The sequence below is a fragment of the Juglans regia genome, chromosome 11, assembly GCF_001411555.2.
Source record: "Juglans regia cultivar Chandler chromosome 11, Walnut 2.0, whole genome shotgun sequence".
NCBI lineage: Eukaryota > Viridiplantae > Streptophyta > Magnoliopsida > Fagales > Juglandaceae > Juglans > Juglans regia.
Genome location: NC_049911.1, coordinates 3,017,420 through 3,034,866, shown reverse-complemented (window position 1 = coordinate 3,034,866; position 17,447 = coordinate 3,017,420). Strand labels below are relative to the sequence as shown.

Sequence of the window (17,447 nt, the reverse complement as noted above, 5' to 3'; positions counted from 1 at the left end):
CGTCGCCATGTCCTAGCTCTCCCGTGTTGCTGCAACTCTTTTGTTTTGTTCTTCCCTGTCTTTTCTTTTTGCCTAAATGTATGTACCTATATATTGTCACCCAACGACTTGTATACAACTTTAATTAATGAAAGTATTTCACACTTTTGTTGTACCAAGTTGCCCATTATGTTTTCTTTTCGTGCATTCTCTCTTTTTTTTTTTTTTTTTGTGGCAAGCCTGGGGGGAATTTGTCGCAGGAAATCGTAGGATTCCTAACTACCTTTCTGGCTGCCCGTTTATTCTTTTGCGCTACGTTCGATTGCCCTTGTTGGATAGTCATCCTCCCGAGACCTCTATGCAATTTTACTTTGCCTTTTCTCTTTCTGTCACACATAGCTGTTTTTAGTTGTATGTTGTTGTGATGAGCCGCCTTACGTTGCATCTTGCCCTTTGTGACTCTGTGGCTTTATATTGTAACTTGTGATGATCAATGATATCGCCTTATATTCTGTTGTGTCCGACCATGTATCTTTGTGCATTTTCCTTTTACTGCAACCTTATTCTTTTCTCTTGTGGTCGGCCTGGCAGGAGTTTTGGTTGCAAGGACTCACCACTTATGGCTTTACGGTCCACCCCACCAGTGTCTGGCCTGCGCTTGACAACCTCGTTGACTGACAGCTTTCTTGTTCGCACCATTTTCATCCGCCTTTATCATGTAGTCATTCTCCGGGGGCCTTAATGACTTTGCTTAATGGGGCCGACATTCTCTGCATTCTCCTTGTGCTGATTTTCTTTATTTTTTTGTCTGTCTTCTAGTCGAGTTTTACCCCACCTGGTTATTTTATTCTTCCACTTTATCCCACCTTTATTGTGTAGCCTTCTAGTTGGGCCGATCCCGCTCTCCTTCGCGAGGAGATGAAGTGGTCATGGGCTTGGCCTGCCTCCTTGGCTCATGGGAATATAAGCTGCCCGGGCAGTTTGGAACTATACCCCTCCTCCTCCATTAGCATAAGTTTATTCTTCAGGTAGTCGTCGGGCTAATCCCACTCTCTGCCGCGAGGAGACAAGACGGCCTCTGGCTGGACTTGCCTCCTTGGTCCATTGGGAGGTAAGCTGTCCGGGCAGTTTGGGATTGTACCCGTTTTCCTCCATAGCATTTTGTATTTAATTCTTGGTTGGAAGATAAAGATATTATCATTATTTTGCTCTAAAGGGCAGGAGTTAATTTCGTAAACCTGGGCCCCCAGCCTACGTCGTACTGTGCTTGTCGTTTTCTGCCATGCCACTACTGCCCGTGTTGTCGACATCCATGTTGCTAATGTTCGTGCTTTTCGCTCCATTATTCAAGCAGTCCATAGACTTGGCACGCTTTCTGCCTGGGAAAGGTCAGGACACCTAAGGCCGTCCTGCCTCTTTAACCCCAGAGGAGGTAATTTCTTTGGGCGGTTGTGAGGCAGTTTGTTCTTTATTGCAGTGGGAGTCGAGATGAATATTCGGGCAGCCTAAAGGTCGGGCCTGATCTCCTCCGCATGAAGGTCTGAGTGGCCTATGGCTCGACTCATCCCTGTTACCCTGCGGGGAGGTAAGTTTAAAGGCAGTCCGCAGCTGGATTCGCTCCCGCTCGTTGACATCATGTAGCTCTCTGTGCAGTGCTTTTCCTCATTGGAGACTTTGTTTATGTCTGGTAGTTTAAAGACTAGGCCTGCACTCTATTGGGGAGAGGTCAGGATGCCTCAAGTCAAACATGCCCTTTAGTTCCCCAATGAGGTAACTTCTTCGGACGGGTTTGGGGTCGATCCGCTCTTTCATCGTGATGAGAGTCTAAGTAAGTATTCGGGTAGCCTAAGGCCAAGCCTGCTCTCCACCGTAGGAGGGTCCAAGTGGCCTCTAGCTCGACTCACCCTTGTTATCCCGTGGGGAGGTAATTTTTTCTGGTAGTTTGAGACTAAACTCGCTCCCGCTCGTTGACATCACAGGAAAAAGGTAAGGTTTTGGGACAAGTTGGCGTTGAATCCACTCTTTCTTCGCAGCATTTGTTGGGGTAAGTATTAGGACCGCCTAAAGGCTAGGTCCGCTCTCCTCTGCGGGAGGGTCCGAGTAGCCTTTAGCTCGACTCGTCCCTGTTATCCCACGGAGAGGTAATTGTTTTGGGTAGTTTGCAATTGGACCAGTTCCCGCCTATTGATGTTTACGAGGAAGATAAAGTATTTTGCTTTTAGGTAGCTAAGGACTAACCCACACTCCGTCGCATCAGGGATAAGGCAATCTTTAGGCATAAGTAATGAGAATTAATGATATACCAATTTTAGTGTTTAGCACAAGTAATACTATTGCAAAGTTACCTTCGAAAAAGAAGGCCATCACCTATTCTTGAGGACATAAGCATGCTGGTATAAATGTCTATATAGACTATGAGCTAAAATTGAAGTTAATAAACCAACTCAATAGATAATTACAAGTATCATGAGCAAGATAGGGCCAATGTGTTGGGTTTCTATCGTATATGAGCCAATATTTACCAAACCCATTTATTTAAATGAATTAGACCCCTAAACCTTAATCTCCTGGTTTATCTTCTTGAGTTGGTGTTAAGTTCACAAATTGTACTACCTCTATCTAATTTCGTGTAGCAGAGAGTAGATAAACCTTAATTACAACAAAATCAAAAAATAAATAACAGATTGGTTCTGGAATAAAAAAAAACAAAACAAAAATCAAAAATAGAGAGAGACCCATCGATGGTTACTGAACTTGCTTACAAAGTGAGGATGACAGAAAACATGCCAAAAAGGCGATTGTGGGGGGAATGGGGAACCGCCCTCAACAATGAAACGAGGACTGAGTGGGAATGGGGAAGAAATAGAAGGGTGCTGGAATGGATGAAGGAGAAGGAGCAGTTGACAAAAGGAGAAGGAGCAGTTGATGAAAGGAGAAGGAATTGGGGTAGGGTACGTAGAATGAAATGCACTGAGTTAGAGTAAAAATGTGCCGTTTCGGTCTCCTCCCACAAAGGCCTTCAAATTTCGTCTCCCGCCTCACGAGCACACACTGTTTCACTAACCATGTCAGCTTTGGTGCGCATCGGTGCACAAAAATACCTAGAAGAAGAGTTTTCCATAATATTTACCCTTTAATTTGGCTAAAAGCCAATTTTGGGAGCCATTAATGGGAATGATCTTGAATAAAGCGGCTAGCTAATTACTCTCACTACAACAAATATGAGTTTTTTCCACGAATTCTTTTTCCAAGATACATGACCGTGGCAAATAGTAGGCTGATGACACATAAATTGTTCGTGGGAAAAAAGACAAGCCTTTTACCACAAGATAACGTTGGCAAGTAAAACTTCGTGAGAAAACAATTTTCTTCCATGAAATAAACACATTTTGTAGCGATTAAAAATCGCGGCAAATAAACTTACCAAAAATATGTTTCTTTCGTGGGTTATTAGTTCTTGCCACAAGGTTATCAATTTTTTTTTGGCGATATTTCCTCGCCGGAAATAATCTTACCAGATTTAAATTGCTCTCCTAGGTAATGAGTTTTTGCGATGAGATTAGTATTCTTTTTCGGCAACTTTTTGTCGTCACAAATAGACCAACTTTTTTAATTCTCCGTTCTTAGTTTTTGCGATGGTGTAAAAAGTATTTGCGGTGATAAAAAGCTACCGCAAATACTAATAAAATTAAATCCCTCGATCCATTCTTCCCCCCCAAAAAAAACTATCGCGACTCTCTCTCTCTCTGCAACTGTCGAGCCTTTCCTCCTTGCTGCGCCACCGTGAACGGGCTCCCCTTGCCGTCAAGCCACCGTGGGTCTTCCTCCTCAGCCCCTCCCCTTCTCGCTGACTCTCTCTATCTCCCTCCCCCTTTTGGATCGCAGCAGATCTGTGCCCCTCTGTCGTTTCTAGCCATGGCCATCACCTCCCTCAACCGCCCTACGGTTCTGCCAGTCACCAACTGTCGCCCCAACCTAGCTCCCGCATCTCTCTCCCTCGCACGGTCTCTCTTGCGAGTCTCCAACGCACTCCCCCCCACGGTTGTCTTATTACAGTGGTCTTCCCTGTCGCCGTGAGCCACCATCTCCGCCTCCAACCAAGACGCAGCACCACCACGAGCAACCCATGGACATAGGAGCACGTCCCGCACGCAACCTTCACTGTCCAGCTCTTATGCATGGTAAAAATCCAACATTTGTGTCTCAAGTGCATTATTTTGGTGTATATAGACGTGTATGGTGTGGTGTTGAGGGCTTAGAATTCATATATCTATGTAAATTTACTATTTCAAATGTTTTCAACTAAATTGCACTTCACAGGATTTTGAGTCTGCTCTGAAAATCATTTTGGGCTAGTCGTGGATGAAAAGAGAGCTGAGGAGATGAAAGCACTTTTAAGATCCAAAGTTAAGATAGTGCGATGTCACTTATTTTTCATTTTATGGTCAGATATTAACAGTCGGTAGATTATGAATAATTCTTGACATTGGGGATGAACTGACAACTGTGGTAATTTGGTGGTCATATTGAAAATTGAGTGGTATATTTTCTGGAATTCGGTCTTGATTTTTATAACACTTTATGGCAGAAAATTTTCAAAATGATGGTTCTATGACTGGTGGTGCGTATGATTTTGAAAGAGCAACAACATGACTTACTAGTCTGTCAATATCGTCATTGAAGAAGGTGACTCTTGTAAGGCATGGTCTTAGCTCTTGGAGTGAAGAGAGTAGAGTTCATGTGTGTTTCTTCTCTGTGTTGTAACTTCTTTTAGTTCTGTTTATTTTCTTTTGGGGAGGGGGGATTGGTTATCTTATGTTTTCATAAGTGAAAATTGAAAGTGTACACTTCTTTGCTTCTCAAATCCAATTGTTGTGTTTTTGTACTGCCTTAAATAATTGTGCTGGTAAGGAGCATTGTAACTAAATTAGCTTCATGCCTTGTTTGCCTTGGATTTATGTTATGTAAGATTTTTGAAAGGATATGAAAAACGAAATTTTTCATGTATACTAACTTGATTGTTATATGTACATTCCAGGGAAGCTCAAACTTATCTATCCTAACAGAAACTAGAGTAAGGCAAGCAGAGAGGTGCAGGAAAGTGACGTACGGTGATGTTTGGAAATTTGTAAAGTTCTCTTTGCACTAAACTTTCTACTTTGTCTTTATTTCAAATTTACTAGGCAAGAATTGATAAGCATGAGAACCTTGATAACTTGCATGCTTTACTTTAAAGTTGAAGAGGTAAACTGCTACCCTAAGGATATATCAACTGATATTGTAATAGGTTGTGGTTTGACATGTTTTGGAAAACTTTTCTTTTACTTTGCAACAATGTGGATGCTCAGTCTTATGTTTTTCATTCTTTTTTTTTTTTTAAAGAAGATAATAACATATATCATTACTTTTGCATATAAATTCTCTATGCAAGGCTGCTTTGAAACACTTGAAGATAGACCGTGTCAAGAAATATGAATATTGTTTACCATGTTAGTTCTCGAACTGCTTCTGTATAAATTGTTTCATTCTACATTAGCTTTATCACCACTTAGCAAAGGATACAAGACAATGGACACTCTTTTTCCACTTTTTGATATTTATTTGGATGACAAACATCATTGTAGCTGACTTATACAATGTAAAAAGCTGTAAAAAGCTCAATCCTTTTTTCATGCTTAGTCATTTACTTATCACTAGTGTGTAGTCTCTAATTAGAGGTTACTGTACCCTTGACAGGTTAGAACCAAAGCTATGACTTTACAACAATATATTTGCTCAAGCGAGGATATTTTGAAATATACTTCAAATATGGTAAAGGCTGAACTTGATAGTGATGAATTGTTTTGAAGTGTTTTGGAGTTGTAGAGAGTTTGTAAAGTATGATAATGATGTTGGTTTAATAGAAAATTTTGTGTATATTAAATGTATAGGGTATGGATAAAGCTTGTAAAAATAAATGAGTACTTTGAACGGATTGTATGTTGATCTTATAAAACTTGAATGGATTGTATGATTGTGGTTTTGTAGAGCCATGAATTGTAACTTATAAAGTTTTGTGGTTGTGTGGTGTTTGTGTATAAATTGTATAAACAATTTCTTCTCTTAGGTTCTAATTAGAAGTTTTTATGTTAGCATAATTTTCATGTTTTTTTTTTTTAAAATTTTTATAAATGTGAATTTGGATCTCTAAGATTTGGATATATTTATTTTAGCATATATTAGACTATTTGTTTTGATTATTTTTGACTCAGTCTCATTTTTTTTATTTTACAATTTTTTTTTTTTTATAAAATCTCTTAGCATTTGCCATAAATGCAGCTCGTGGCAATATTTTTTTTTAGCAGAAGTGATTATTTCCTGCGATAATATTTCTCCGTAAATAAATATTTCTGATGAAATACTGTGTGGAAAATATATATATTTCCCAGGAAAGTATTTTATGGGAAAATATTTTTTTCCCACGAAGATATGTCATGGGTAAATACATTTTGCCTCAACCTCTTTACATGGAAAATAATATTATTTCTCACTACATCATACCAGATGAAACATTATTTGCCAGGAAGAAAAAAAGTTTTAACCACCATGGTAATTCATGGAAAAAAGAAAGTTTTTCCCATGAACTTGTGGTTTGGTTGAAAATTTCTTTTTTCCATGAACTTGTGGTTTGGTGGAAAAAGTATTTTTTTCCCACCAGTTTTGTACCACGGGTCTCCCACCACATAAATTAGTGGGAAACAGATTATTTTTCACGAAATTTACACTTTTTCCCACCACAGTCATTCCCGAAAAAAAAGAGATTTGTTCTAGTGCCTTTAATTTGCTCATCCACCCAATTAAGTAGGCTAACGGCAAGCGAGAATCAGTACTTGATCGATCAGCCGGCTATCATCTGCATGAATCATGTATATGCGTCCATGGATGTAGCAATTGAACCTGTACAAGAGTCCATGGATGTAGCATAAGGTGGGGAGGGGAATATTAGTACAGGTATGGCAGCCATTAGTACGATTGCTTATACATAAATGCTTCAAAATGTTATACTAGTATAGTAATTCAAATTGGCCCCTTGTTTTTCAAGATATAGTTCCACCCATTAAGAAACGGGGCCGAGGGCCTGCACGGGGCACACAATTTGACCGCCTCCGGAAGGTGGGTAAGATTCCTTTAGTTATAAAGGATGGCCATAGAGGTCCATCGTGCGAGCATGCCTCAATATTTACGGGTCAAGTGACTTGGATCATTAAAATATATGCCGACATGAGGCATGCAAGTTGGAGTTGTGTACCTGAGAAGGAGAAGCAAGAGCTAATTGATCGTGTTAGGGTAAGACTTTATTATATGTGCTAGAATTTCCCATGTAGTACTTTACAAAACTGGAAGGCAGTTGTGTGTTTGATGAGAACATGTACTCTTTATATTTTCAACTTGTAGGCGGACTTTGTTTTGGACTAGACGAAAGACAATCATAAAGAAATGGTGATAACGTATCTTTCCGATAAGTACAATCACTATCACTATGAATTGCACAAAGTATATTTAAAATATGCTTCGCATGAGGAGGCCCTACGTGGTGGGACAGAAATGGTGGACAAAGTCGTTTGGCAATCGCAATGCGAAAGGTGGGCTAGCGGAACATTCAAGGTATGCAAGTATTAGTCATTTCTTCGTATTTTGTGGCTTTGCCTTTATTTGTGGCTTTCTATCTATGTGTTGAATGGTGGCAAAATAAATGTTTGATGCCTTTTCCATTTAAGTAAAGTGAATAAATGAGACTTTAATTATACAAAAAATAATTTAGGAAAAGTCCCGAAGAAACAGTACGAATCGTTCAAAACTGAAGGTGAAACATACAGGCGGAAGGAAATCCTTTGTTAGGATTTTGGAAGAGAAGGTATGGCCATTTCTGATGTATAATATAAGTACTAAAAATGTGTTGTTTGAGCCTTAACTGCTAACAATGTGTGACAACGGGAGACGGCACCAAATATGGTCGCTTTCTACAAAGAAACACATTGGTCGAGGCTGAAGGGGAAATTTATCAACGCAACAACTGAAAACAATTATGTGAGATTGAACTGTAGTACAATTTTTGCTGGACTATGTGGTTTCATTCATACCATATTCCTTATACATATTTAATTAATTTCCAATAAATTTAGCTAGTGTGTGGTTTTCTAAATATGATTTACTGCATTAATTTAATTAATGATTTTCTTTCATATCATATTTAGAATTTAATGGTGGAGAAATATGGTAGAGATTGTAGTTTGATTCAATTATATTACTTCCTGATTTTCAAAATCTAATGGTGGAGAAATTGAAAGAGAAAGACCCCGAGGAGGACGTTGATGAAGTGGCTGCAACTGTTTTCAAAGATGTTTTAGGGTTTAGATCTAGGTACGCCCAGGGGATGGGGTACATGGTCATTCCCGACCCCTCTCCCTCAATGAAGAAGAGCAAGGCATTTGTGCGTCTAGCTGAAGAAAATGAACGAAACAAGACTTGTGCAGAAATGTACAAAGTAAACTAGACCAAATTATGGGTGATATGGCTGGATTGAGGAGAGAATTTTCTGAGTGTGAGAAAGGGATAAACTTAAGGATATCTGAGTTGGAAGGAAATACTGAGTCTCATAGAGAGACTCAGCAAGATGCTTAGGCATCAGCTGAATTTGGGTACAGCAGAATTTTTTGTGGGCATTTTTTGTGGATTGTATCAATCTAAAGGCCATGGCAGTTTGTAAGGGGAAATATTTTGATGGGGCTTAGTGGAAATATTTTGTGGTAGGGTATGTTAGAACAAGTTATAGGGAAAAGATGGTGGTTTTAAAACTTTTGTCTAGAGCATGAGGAAGTGTGTGGGATTTGACTCTGGGTTGGTTGCATATATAAATTTAGGAAAAATAGAATTTTATTGTTTCAGAAGACTTCTAGTACTCATCAAGGGGTGATTATCTTATACTTTCTTCCAAGTTGGTTTGTAGACTTTGTGTATTGGTCATTTCAAACTTAATACTAAAATAACAGTAGTCTTTTTATTCTTTGCAGGTGAAATTTTAGAGCACCAGCCTGCATTAAATCAGATATTCCTGCACATCTTTTTGCTGTTTTCCTTGCACAGGAGTAAGTGTTCTTTAGTTATTTGCTGAGAAGCTAATTATTTACAATTAACTTAGTCCATGAGTTATGCTAGTACATCTTTGTTTGCACATGGAAGGTGGTAATGTTCTATTACAATTTGGTAGTTTATGTATAAATATAAAAACATATCAAATGATCTGGTTGGAGTATGAGGAGATAAAAAACTGATGGTGCCACCTTAGATAGATGCAGTCAAAATGAATAAGGTTGGGAATAAATTTAAGATATGTATTGCTTCAGATGGCACACCTCATGAATTAATAGGGCTTGGTGGAAATAAAGTAAATAAATATATAGGGCAGCAAGTATGTAAAAGTAGTAAGAGGTGGTTGTTTATGAATATGGAAAATGGTGGGGTATTTATGGCTGGAAAAGATATGGTGTTGTATAAATGTTTTATGATCAAAATTATTACAATGAGTTCTAGTTTGAAGTCTGCTATAATCTTGTTCAATGGCTATTAAACAGAGGTTGTAAACCAGAAAACAACTTGTTTATATCATCTTTCTAAATATGATTTGCAAAGCATATGTTCTAGTAGCTAGTATATGTTTTCTAATGGCTAATACAGATTAGTAAATGGTATTTTCAGGTAACTATGAGCCCCTCATTATTTGTGGATTAAGAGACTTTGCAACCAACTATGAATGGAGTTGAATTGGAGCACACATGTTATTGCAGTAATGTGTTTAGAACAAGAAATATGTGTACATGTTGGAGGATTTTCTTATGAACATTACTGATGTAATTGGCTTACCTCCTTTAATCCCCTTTTTGCAAACATATATTGTAAATCAGCAGGTGTTGATTGACTGGTTAATCCAGTTGATAAATGTGTAAAAGTATTATGATATATATAATTTATATTTATGATATTTTGGTTGAAGTTATTCAGGTGTTGGTTTTATGAAGTGAATGGCCATTAATTTATTGTATGGTTGAGTTAGTCTTAAAGCTATGATATTGATCTTCTGATGGTTGGTAATTTGTAGCTTCAATACAGTGATGGTATTAGCAAAATACTCTTTTGATTGTAATCCTTTTTGGTAAATGTAGATTTCTCTACAAGCAGATTGCTACAAAAAAATTGGTGGAAAATATCCATGTTGCTTGCCAGGGGTTTTTTTTTTCCCCATGCCAATCACTTCGTGCAAATTAGGCTTCATTGAGGAGATTTGGTCATAACAAAAAGTTTTTTCTCACAACTATGTTTTTGTGCTTTTTGCAAAATTGGTCTTTTGCCATGAAATCTAATCATGTAATTAGTTTAGTTTTGACTATGTATTTGGTTGGAAATGGTTATTTCTCATGAACACTGGACATGAATTAAATATGTAATTGCATGACTATTTTTCTTGGGAAAAAAAAGAATGCAAGCATTTTCCATGAACATGGTCATGGGTAAAACAATTATCCACCATTGAATTTCATGAGAAATTCACTCATTTCTCACAAGTTGAGGGTAGGTCTAATACTTTTTGTCATGAAATTTTGTATGTTTTATCCGCTAGTAATGTCGTGGAGAAAGATAAGTTTTTGTCATGAATTAAACTTTTAGTGGGAAAATAGACTTATTTCACCAGTTATATGCCACCAAGCTGCCACGGATCAATTTGGTGAAAAAAAACTTTTTATCACTGTAAATATATTTTTTCTGACCATAGTTCCTCTTGACAAAAACTAGTATATGTTGTGATCATGATCATGATGACAAAGGCAATTTCCCCTTCACATCCTTGAAAGCCACCGCATGCACCACCATGTACGTATAGTCGAACATGGTCCACAAGCAAGTGAAATAATACGTCGAAGGTGATGATATGGCAACAAATAAAACCACATGCTGATGATGCAGCCGTCACTCACTCAGCCTTTTCTTCTTCATTTATTTTTTCTTGGACGCCAAGATCATAGAACTAATTATTATCGGAAATACAATATATTATGGTCAAGCAACCTTTTGACAAGGAATTATATGCTATACATATAATATAATTAACGAATTTCGTTTATTTTTTTAATTTATGTTTTGTTACATGTTGTCAATAAGAAAAATGTTATTTTAAGATCTCTATATTATATATCATACACCATCCACGTAATATAACTTAATTTATAAAATTTAAATTTTAAGATTTATCTTCTAAAATTATGCGGTCATATAATAGAGTTATATATTCTATCCATTACAAATATGATCAGATGACAAACGCACAGATATGATCATGATTGTCCATTTCACATGTTTGAATTTTTAACAGTGTTTGTTGTAAGAGAATTTCTATTTACAATATTCAAATAGTCCTCATTTGAAGATTACATGTGTAAACCTTTCATTAAATTAAAAAAAAAAATCATTTTGATAAAAATATTATTATAATTTTAAAAAAATTTAAAAATAAAATTAACTAGACTTACAATACAGTTACCATTTAGAGACTATACGTAACATTCCTCTTGTTGTAATGGTCTCCAATAGAGTATATAGAAAGATTATACATAAGAATTTGAAATAAATTCTTGAACTATAATATAATTTATTAGACTTCTAGTTGAAATATTGACTTGTCTTTTTAAATTGGAAAATGATAGTACTGCGAGTACTCCCAAATGTACTCACCCACTAATATATTTTATTTGATTTTATTAATTTTTTTTAATAATTAAGAAAGTGACTATTAGTAAATTTATATTATATTTTATTTCTTTTAATAGTTAAGGATGTATAAAAAATATTTCAAAGAAAAAAAAAATCCGGTGTGCATATATATTTCTAGCATTGTCATTTTAAAGTTGAAGACTCCAATGTTAGTAGTGCTCCAATTACGATTTTTAGAATCTGATTCAGCTTCATGATCATCATGATCACCAACAGATCATGGACGTCTGATCCAGTGGAAGAATGAGCCTTTTCTTTTACTACCTCAGAATAATTTTCTGAACTATTTAGAGAAAGACGATCTAGATTCAATGAATAAACCAGCAAACGATCTAGATTCAATGAACTTATATTAGTCATGAACTATTTAGAGAAAGACTATCCAGATTCGATTAGCTATTTATGAACTAATTTTATGATTATTTAAGTATCGGTTATTTTCACAGATGAGATAAAATGAGATTGAAATTAAAATTAAAAATTGAATAAAATATTGTTAGAATATATATTATTATTATTTTTTATTTTGAGATTTGAAAAAATTAAATTATTTATTTTATTTTGTATGAAAATTTTAAAAAATTATACTGATTAGATGAGATGAGATGAGTTTAAAGAAGTTATGAAAATATATTAGATTTCTTATTATTTATTATTTTATTATTAATTTTTATATATTTTTTACTATTATTTATTTTTTTAGTATTATTCACAAAATATCTCATAATATCTAACTATCCAAACACAACATAGAGAAAGACGATCTAGATTCCATGAATAAACCAGCAAACGATCTAGATTCAATGAACTTATATTAGTCATGAAATATTTAGAGAAAGACTATCCAGATTCGATTAGCTATTTATGAACTAATTTTATGATTATTTAAGTATCGGTTATTTTCACAGATGAGATGAGATTGAGATTAAAATTAAAAATTGAATAAAATATTATTAAAATATATTTTTTTTTATTTTGAGATTTGAAAAAATTAAATTATTTATTTTATTTTGTATGAAAATTTTAAAAAATTATACTGATTAGATGAGATGAGATGAGTTTAAAGAAATTATGAAAATATATTAGATTTCTTACTATTTATTATTTTATTATTAATTTTTATATATTTTTTACTATTATTTACTTTTTTACTATTATTCACAAAATACTTCATAATATCTCACTACCCAAACACAACATAGAGAAAGACAATCTAGATTCAACTATGTTTGGATATAAAACTCATTTTATCTAATTATTACATGAAATTTTTCAAATTTTAACATAAAATATAATAAATAATTTAATTTTTTTAAATTTTAAAACTATAATAATATTAAAAACTAATATTCTAATATAATTTTATTTAATTTTTAACTTTTATCTTAATTTATACATTTGATCTCGTCTCATTATCTAACATCACGAAAGTAAATATATCTCAGTGATCTGATCACTGACGCACTAGTACATATATATATATATATATTATTCATGTCAATTGTATGAATATGTACGTCTCTGGGGGATACGCGAAGCCTCTGTCTCTCATGTGCACTACGTACACTGATCCGCCCGTGTCAGTGGAGAATTGAAAAGCTTATTATATATACGTAGTGATGACGATTGGAAATAGAACCAAAGCGAAACGTTAGAATACAGTAAAATATAAATACCCATGCACTCCCCAACGAAGCTTTAACTCACCCTTCAACTCCGCCCTGCCTCCCCTTTCCGCTCTCTCTCTCTCTCTACTTAAAACTCAGCTGCCCGATCGAGTTTCCAACTCCAAACTAATACACAAGCACTTATAAACAAGGCAGTTGAAGAAAGATTCTTGATCTTCTGCTACGACTCAGCTAGCTGCTCGTTTGGAAAAACTGTACGTCATCTATATATGGCAGTGGAACGCGCTTGTAAGGCATTGCATGGTCTGAAGCCGGCCATGTTAATGGTCGTGGTTCAGCTTAGCTCCGCTGGGGTGAATGTGTTCTTCAAACTGGCCGCAAATGATGGAATGAGCTCGAGGGTTATCGTTACTTATCGCCTCATTTTCGCAGCTGCTATTGTTGTCCCTCTCGCTCTCGTTTTCGAAAGGTATGTATGTATATATTATATATATGTATGCATGTATGAATAAATTGACTCTCTTTAATTAATGTTCTTTTCTGTTGCAATCCATCGACGTGATTATAATATGATTCCATCCCATCTAGCTCATACATTAATGCAGGGGCGCCATGGAAGTTAAAAAAAAAAAAATTCCAGAAGTTAATATTCCATTAGACATGCACACATGCACATATATAAACATGAAAAAAAGGAAGATAGTACAAAATCTGAGTAATTAATTATTCCACCTGCGTATGCATCTAAATTTACATGTACTATATAGGGATCCAGACACTAATATATACACATGCCATTGGCAGGAATAGTAGACCAAAGTTGACATGGACAGTACTCTTCCAAGCATTTCTTAGCGGGCTATTCGGGTAAGTTGAATGCATTTTATTTTACCAATTGGTTCTGATCTATTTGATTTTCAGCTGCATGCATACATAAGGGATTGTGTACGTGATACCCTAATTGCAGGGGATCATTATTTCAAAATTTATATATTGAAAGCTTAGCCTTGACATCAGCAACATTCGCATCAGCCATGTTTAACTTAGTTCCTGCCATTACCTTCATCCTGGCCGTCTCTTTCGGGTAGGATACCTCTCTCTCTCTCTCTCTAAATCCATGCACCTCAGTAAACTTGTCAAAAAATACGAACTTTTAATAACTTTAATGTCGGTAGGTAGATAAGTGAAATAGCTCATTTGGTTTTTGTTTTCTACAACAAAGCATTCATTTTTTTCAATGTGTTAATCTGCATCTTGCTAAAAAATCTGGTGATCATTAATTAGAGCTTGTACGTACGTGGTCCTTATTTTTGAATAGGTTGGAGAAGCTGAGTCTGGGGACAATTGCAGGAAAGGCTAAAGTGTTGGGAACATTAACGGGAATAGGTGGGGCTATGCTCCTCACCTTCTACAGAGGGGCAGAAATTAACATATGGTCTACTCATGTTGATCTATTGCATCACGGCCAACATCAAACCGGAGGACACTCGGTAGCATCCCCAGAATCCGAAAATCTTCTTTTGGGTTCTATATTGGCTCTAGGAAGTTGTTTGTCGTTTGCATCCTGGTTAATAATTCAGGTGACTATATAAAACATATTGCTGTTTTTCTTTATCAAAAAAAAAAATTCAGGACTCTTCTGCTCATAATTCCCAATTTGTATAAATTACTGATGATTAATTGCTCTTAAACAGACTAAAATGAGTGAGAGATATCCATGTCACTACTCGTCCGCAGCTCTGATGTGTGTGATGGGAGCTATTCAATCTGCTGTCTATGCCCTATGCACGGAGAGTGATTGGAGCCAATGGAAGTTGGGCTGGAATATCAGGCTTCTTACAGTCTCTTACTCGGTACTTTATACTTTTCCTAAGGATTGTACCTCCTATATATCCTTATGAATTCAAAAATAAAAACAGAAGAGATCAATACCAGGCTAGCTACCAGATACAAGTCTGGGTGTGTAAGGCTTGCACGCACAAACTCTGACTTAATTGGGTGTGCAGGGAATCGTAGGAACAGGACTAGTGGTGACTTTGATTGCGTGGTGCGTGAACATGAGAGGTCCTTTATATGTCTCCATCTTCTACCCTGTGATGCTTGTTTCAGTTGCCATCATGGGGTCTTTACTCCTGGACGAGAAGTTGCACCTTGGAACGTACGTTTATATATATATATATAGTGACTCTTAACCTAATATTACTATATATCTGCATGCACAGAGATTCCTAGCTAAGTTCTATTCACTACTTTGACATATATATATCTTTTTTTTTTCAATTAGTCTGATTTTCATGCATTTTTTTTTTTATAAAAAATGACAGAATATTAGGATCTGTGCTGATTGTGTGCGGGTTATACGCGGTTTTGTTGGGAAAAAGGAAAGAGACGAAGCAGAAAACACAAGTAGCAAGCTGCTCCCCAGAATTAGATCAGTCTGCATTGACTGATATTGTTATCACGTCCTCTCCAGCTGATCATCTTCATAACAACAACAAACACTAATATTATTAATCAAAGTCTTAAAATTACTGAAACCCAGCTGCCTCCAGCCTAGCTCTCATATTGTTATTGCTCTCAGTACTACTGCCAATTCATTGGAAAAGTAAAACCGATCGAGATCATTAATTACTTACAGATCGATCAGGAAAAAAAATGGTATGGAATTGGAGACTCGCATGCATGCATGCGTGCATTGATGAAGGTATTTCTTTCCCATTGAAAATTGAAAGGATAAAATAACATGGGATCGATCCAAATTATTATTTTTTTTTCCCTTTAATTCAGTAGTTTTAACTTCATTGAAAAGGAACGACAATAATTAATTATATATGTTTTGTTTTCCTGAAAAACAATGTGTACTCTCAAGTACGTACTCTGTATGTATATACTGGGATTTACAGTACTTTGGTAGCTGTATTTATCAAAACTGTATTATTGGATGTGCAATAAAATGAATAATTTTTTATTGAGTAGTAAATCGTCTATATACAAATATATATATAAATATATATATATATATATATATTTGTGTGTGTAACTTACAACTCATAATTTTATCAAGTGATCAGTACAATAGTGTTATTCATAATAAAATTAATTAAATAATATAGAGTGTAAAGTTAGAATTCAAACTCAATAATACTTCTACTTCGATACCATATAAAATAATCAGCACTTATTCCAAAAAATTAAACCAATAAAAATATATATAATAGATTAATTTAATAGATTAATTAATAAATTTATTTTTATAGTATCTCTTTGCAGCTATAGTAGCACTTCTCTAATATCTTAACATATGTACTTAACTAAAGCTTCTCGGCTCAACACTATTGGACAATATAAATATGCAGTCAGTTATTATAATAAAAATAATTTTATAATTTAACATACTATATTAAATCACATCAATTTATGAATTTATTTTTATGAAATATTTTTGTGTTTAAAACAATTCTCAATTCCAAATCCAAAACACATTAGCAGCAATAAATCTAGACCACAAGGACTATTATTATCACTAAACTGAAAGAATTACTCTTTTAATTTGCAGGATCATTATATATGTTGGCTTTTTTTTACTCATCGCACTATAAGAAAATTGGGCTTTCCCAATACTCAAATTTGTCGAAAATAATGAACATAATCGCCGCAAAAAACGTTAAATTCGTCGTAAAAGATAAAATTAAAACCGAACCCCTTTGAAGTAGCGTCGAAGCAGAAAATCACCGTGAAAACTGGACTATTGCGGTAATATTATTTCCAGCGGTCAAAAAATCGCCACAATAGCTCAGTTTACTTGTAGTATCGTTTAATTAAATATAGAATCATACATACCATTAAGTCCAGCTATCTCCTTATATTTATTATATAATAATTTTATCAACTCCGAGATTCTCTTAAAAACAAAATAAAAATAACAGAAAAATCAAAACTAAAAGATTAAACAAAAATAAGTTAGGAAAACTGTTATTTAATATATTACTTTCGTTAAAAAAATTAAATAAATATACTGCGTGTAGGAGCAATAAATAT

General features: G+C 35.1%; 1 protein-coding gene and 1 long non-coding RNA gene across 3 annotated transcripts; both read left to right on the top strand.

The window, feature by feature from the left end:
• The first annotated feature begins 6,903 nt into the window (after nt 1-6,903).
• LOC109003481 lies at nt 6,904-7,868 on the top strand. The gene is made up of 4 exons (XR_001998145.2): nt 6,904-6,969; nt 7,061-7,305; nt 7,414-7,623; nt 7,781-7,868. It is a non-coding gene; the product is annotated as an uncharacterized LOC109003481 (long non-coding RNA).
• Nucleotides 7,869-13,555: 5,687 nt separating this feature from the next.
• Nucleotides 13,556-16,018, top strand: LOC109011320 (WAT1-related protein At1g68170-like). 2 transcript variants are annotated; one of them, XM_018992469.2, is made up of 7 exons: nt 13,556-13,878; nt 14,214-14,276; nt 14,377-14,493; nt 14,728-14,989; nt 15,104-15,262; nt 15,416-15,567; nt 15,734-16,018. In XM_018992469.2, exons 1-7 carry the CDS (start codon nt 13,679-13,681, stop codon nt 15,912-15,914), a joined length of 1,134 nt encoding a protein of 377 aa, XP_018848014.2. In that variant the 5' UTR covers nt 13,556-13,678; the 3' UTR covers nt 15,915-16,018. The 2 variants fall into 2 exon arrangements, with proteins under 2 accessions (XP_018848014.2, XP_035538837.1); XM_035682944.1 differs by lacking the exon at nt 14,377-14,493.
• Nucleotides 16,019-17,447: the final 1,429 nt, after the last annotated feature.

Coding starts and splice junctions, on each gene's coding strand:
- LOC109011320 (XM_018992469.2), top strand. CDS start 13,679: ATGGCAGTGGAACGCGCTTGTAAGGCATTGCATGGTCTGAAGCCGGCC. Junction 15,263..15,415: donor TTCTTACAGTCTCTTACTCG/GTACTTTATACT, acceptor TTGGGTGTGCAG/GGAATCGTAGGAACAGGACT. Junction 15,568..15,733: donor GAGAAGTTGCACCTTGGAAC/GTACGTTTATAT, acceptor AAAAAATGACAG/AATATTAGGATCTGTGCTGA.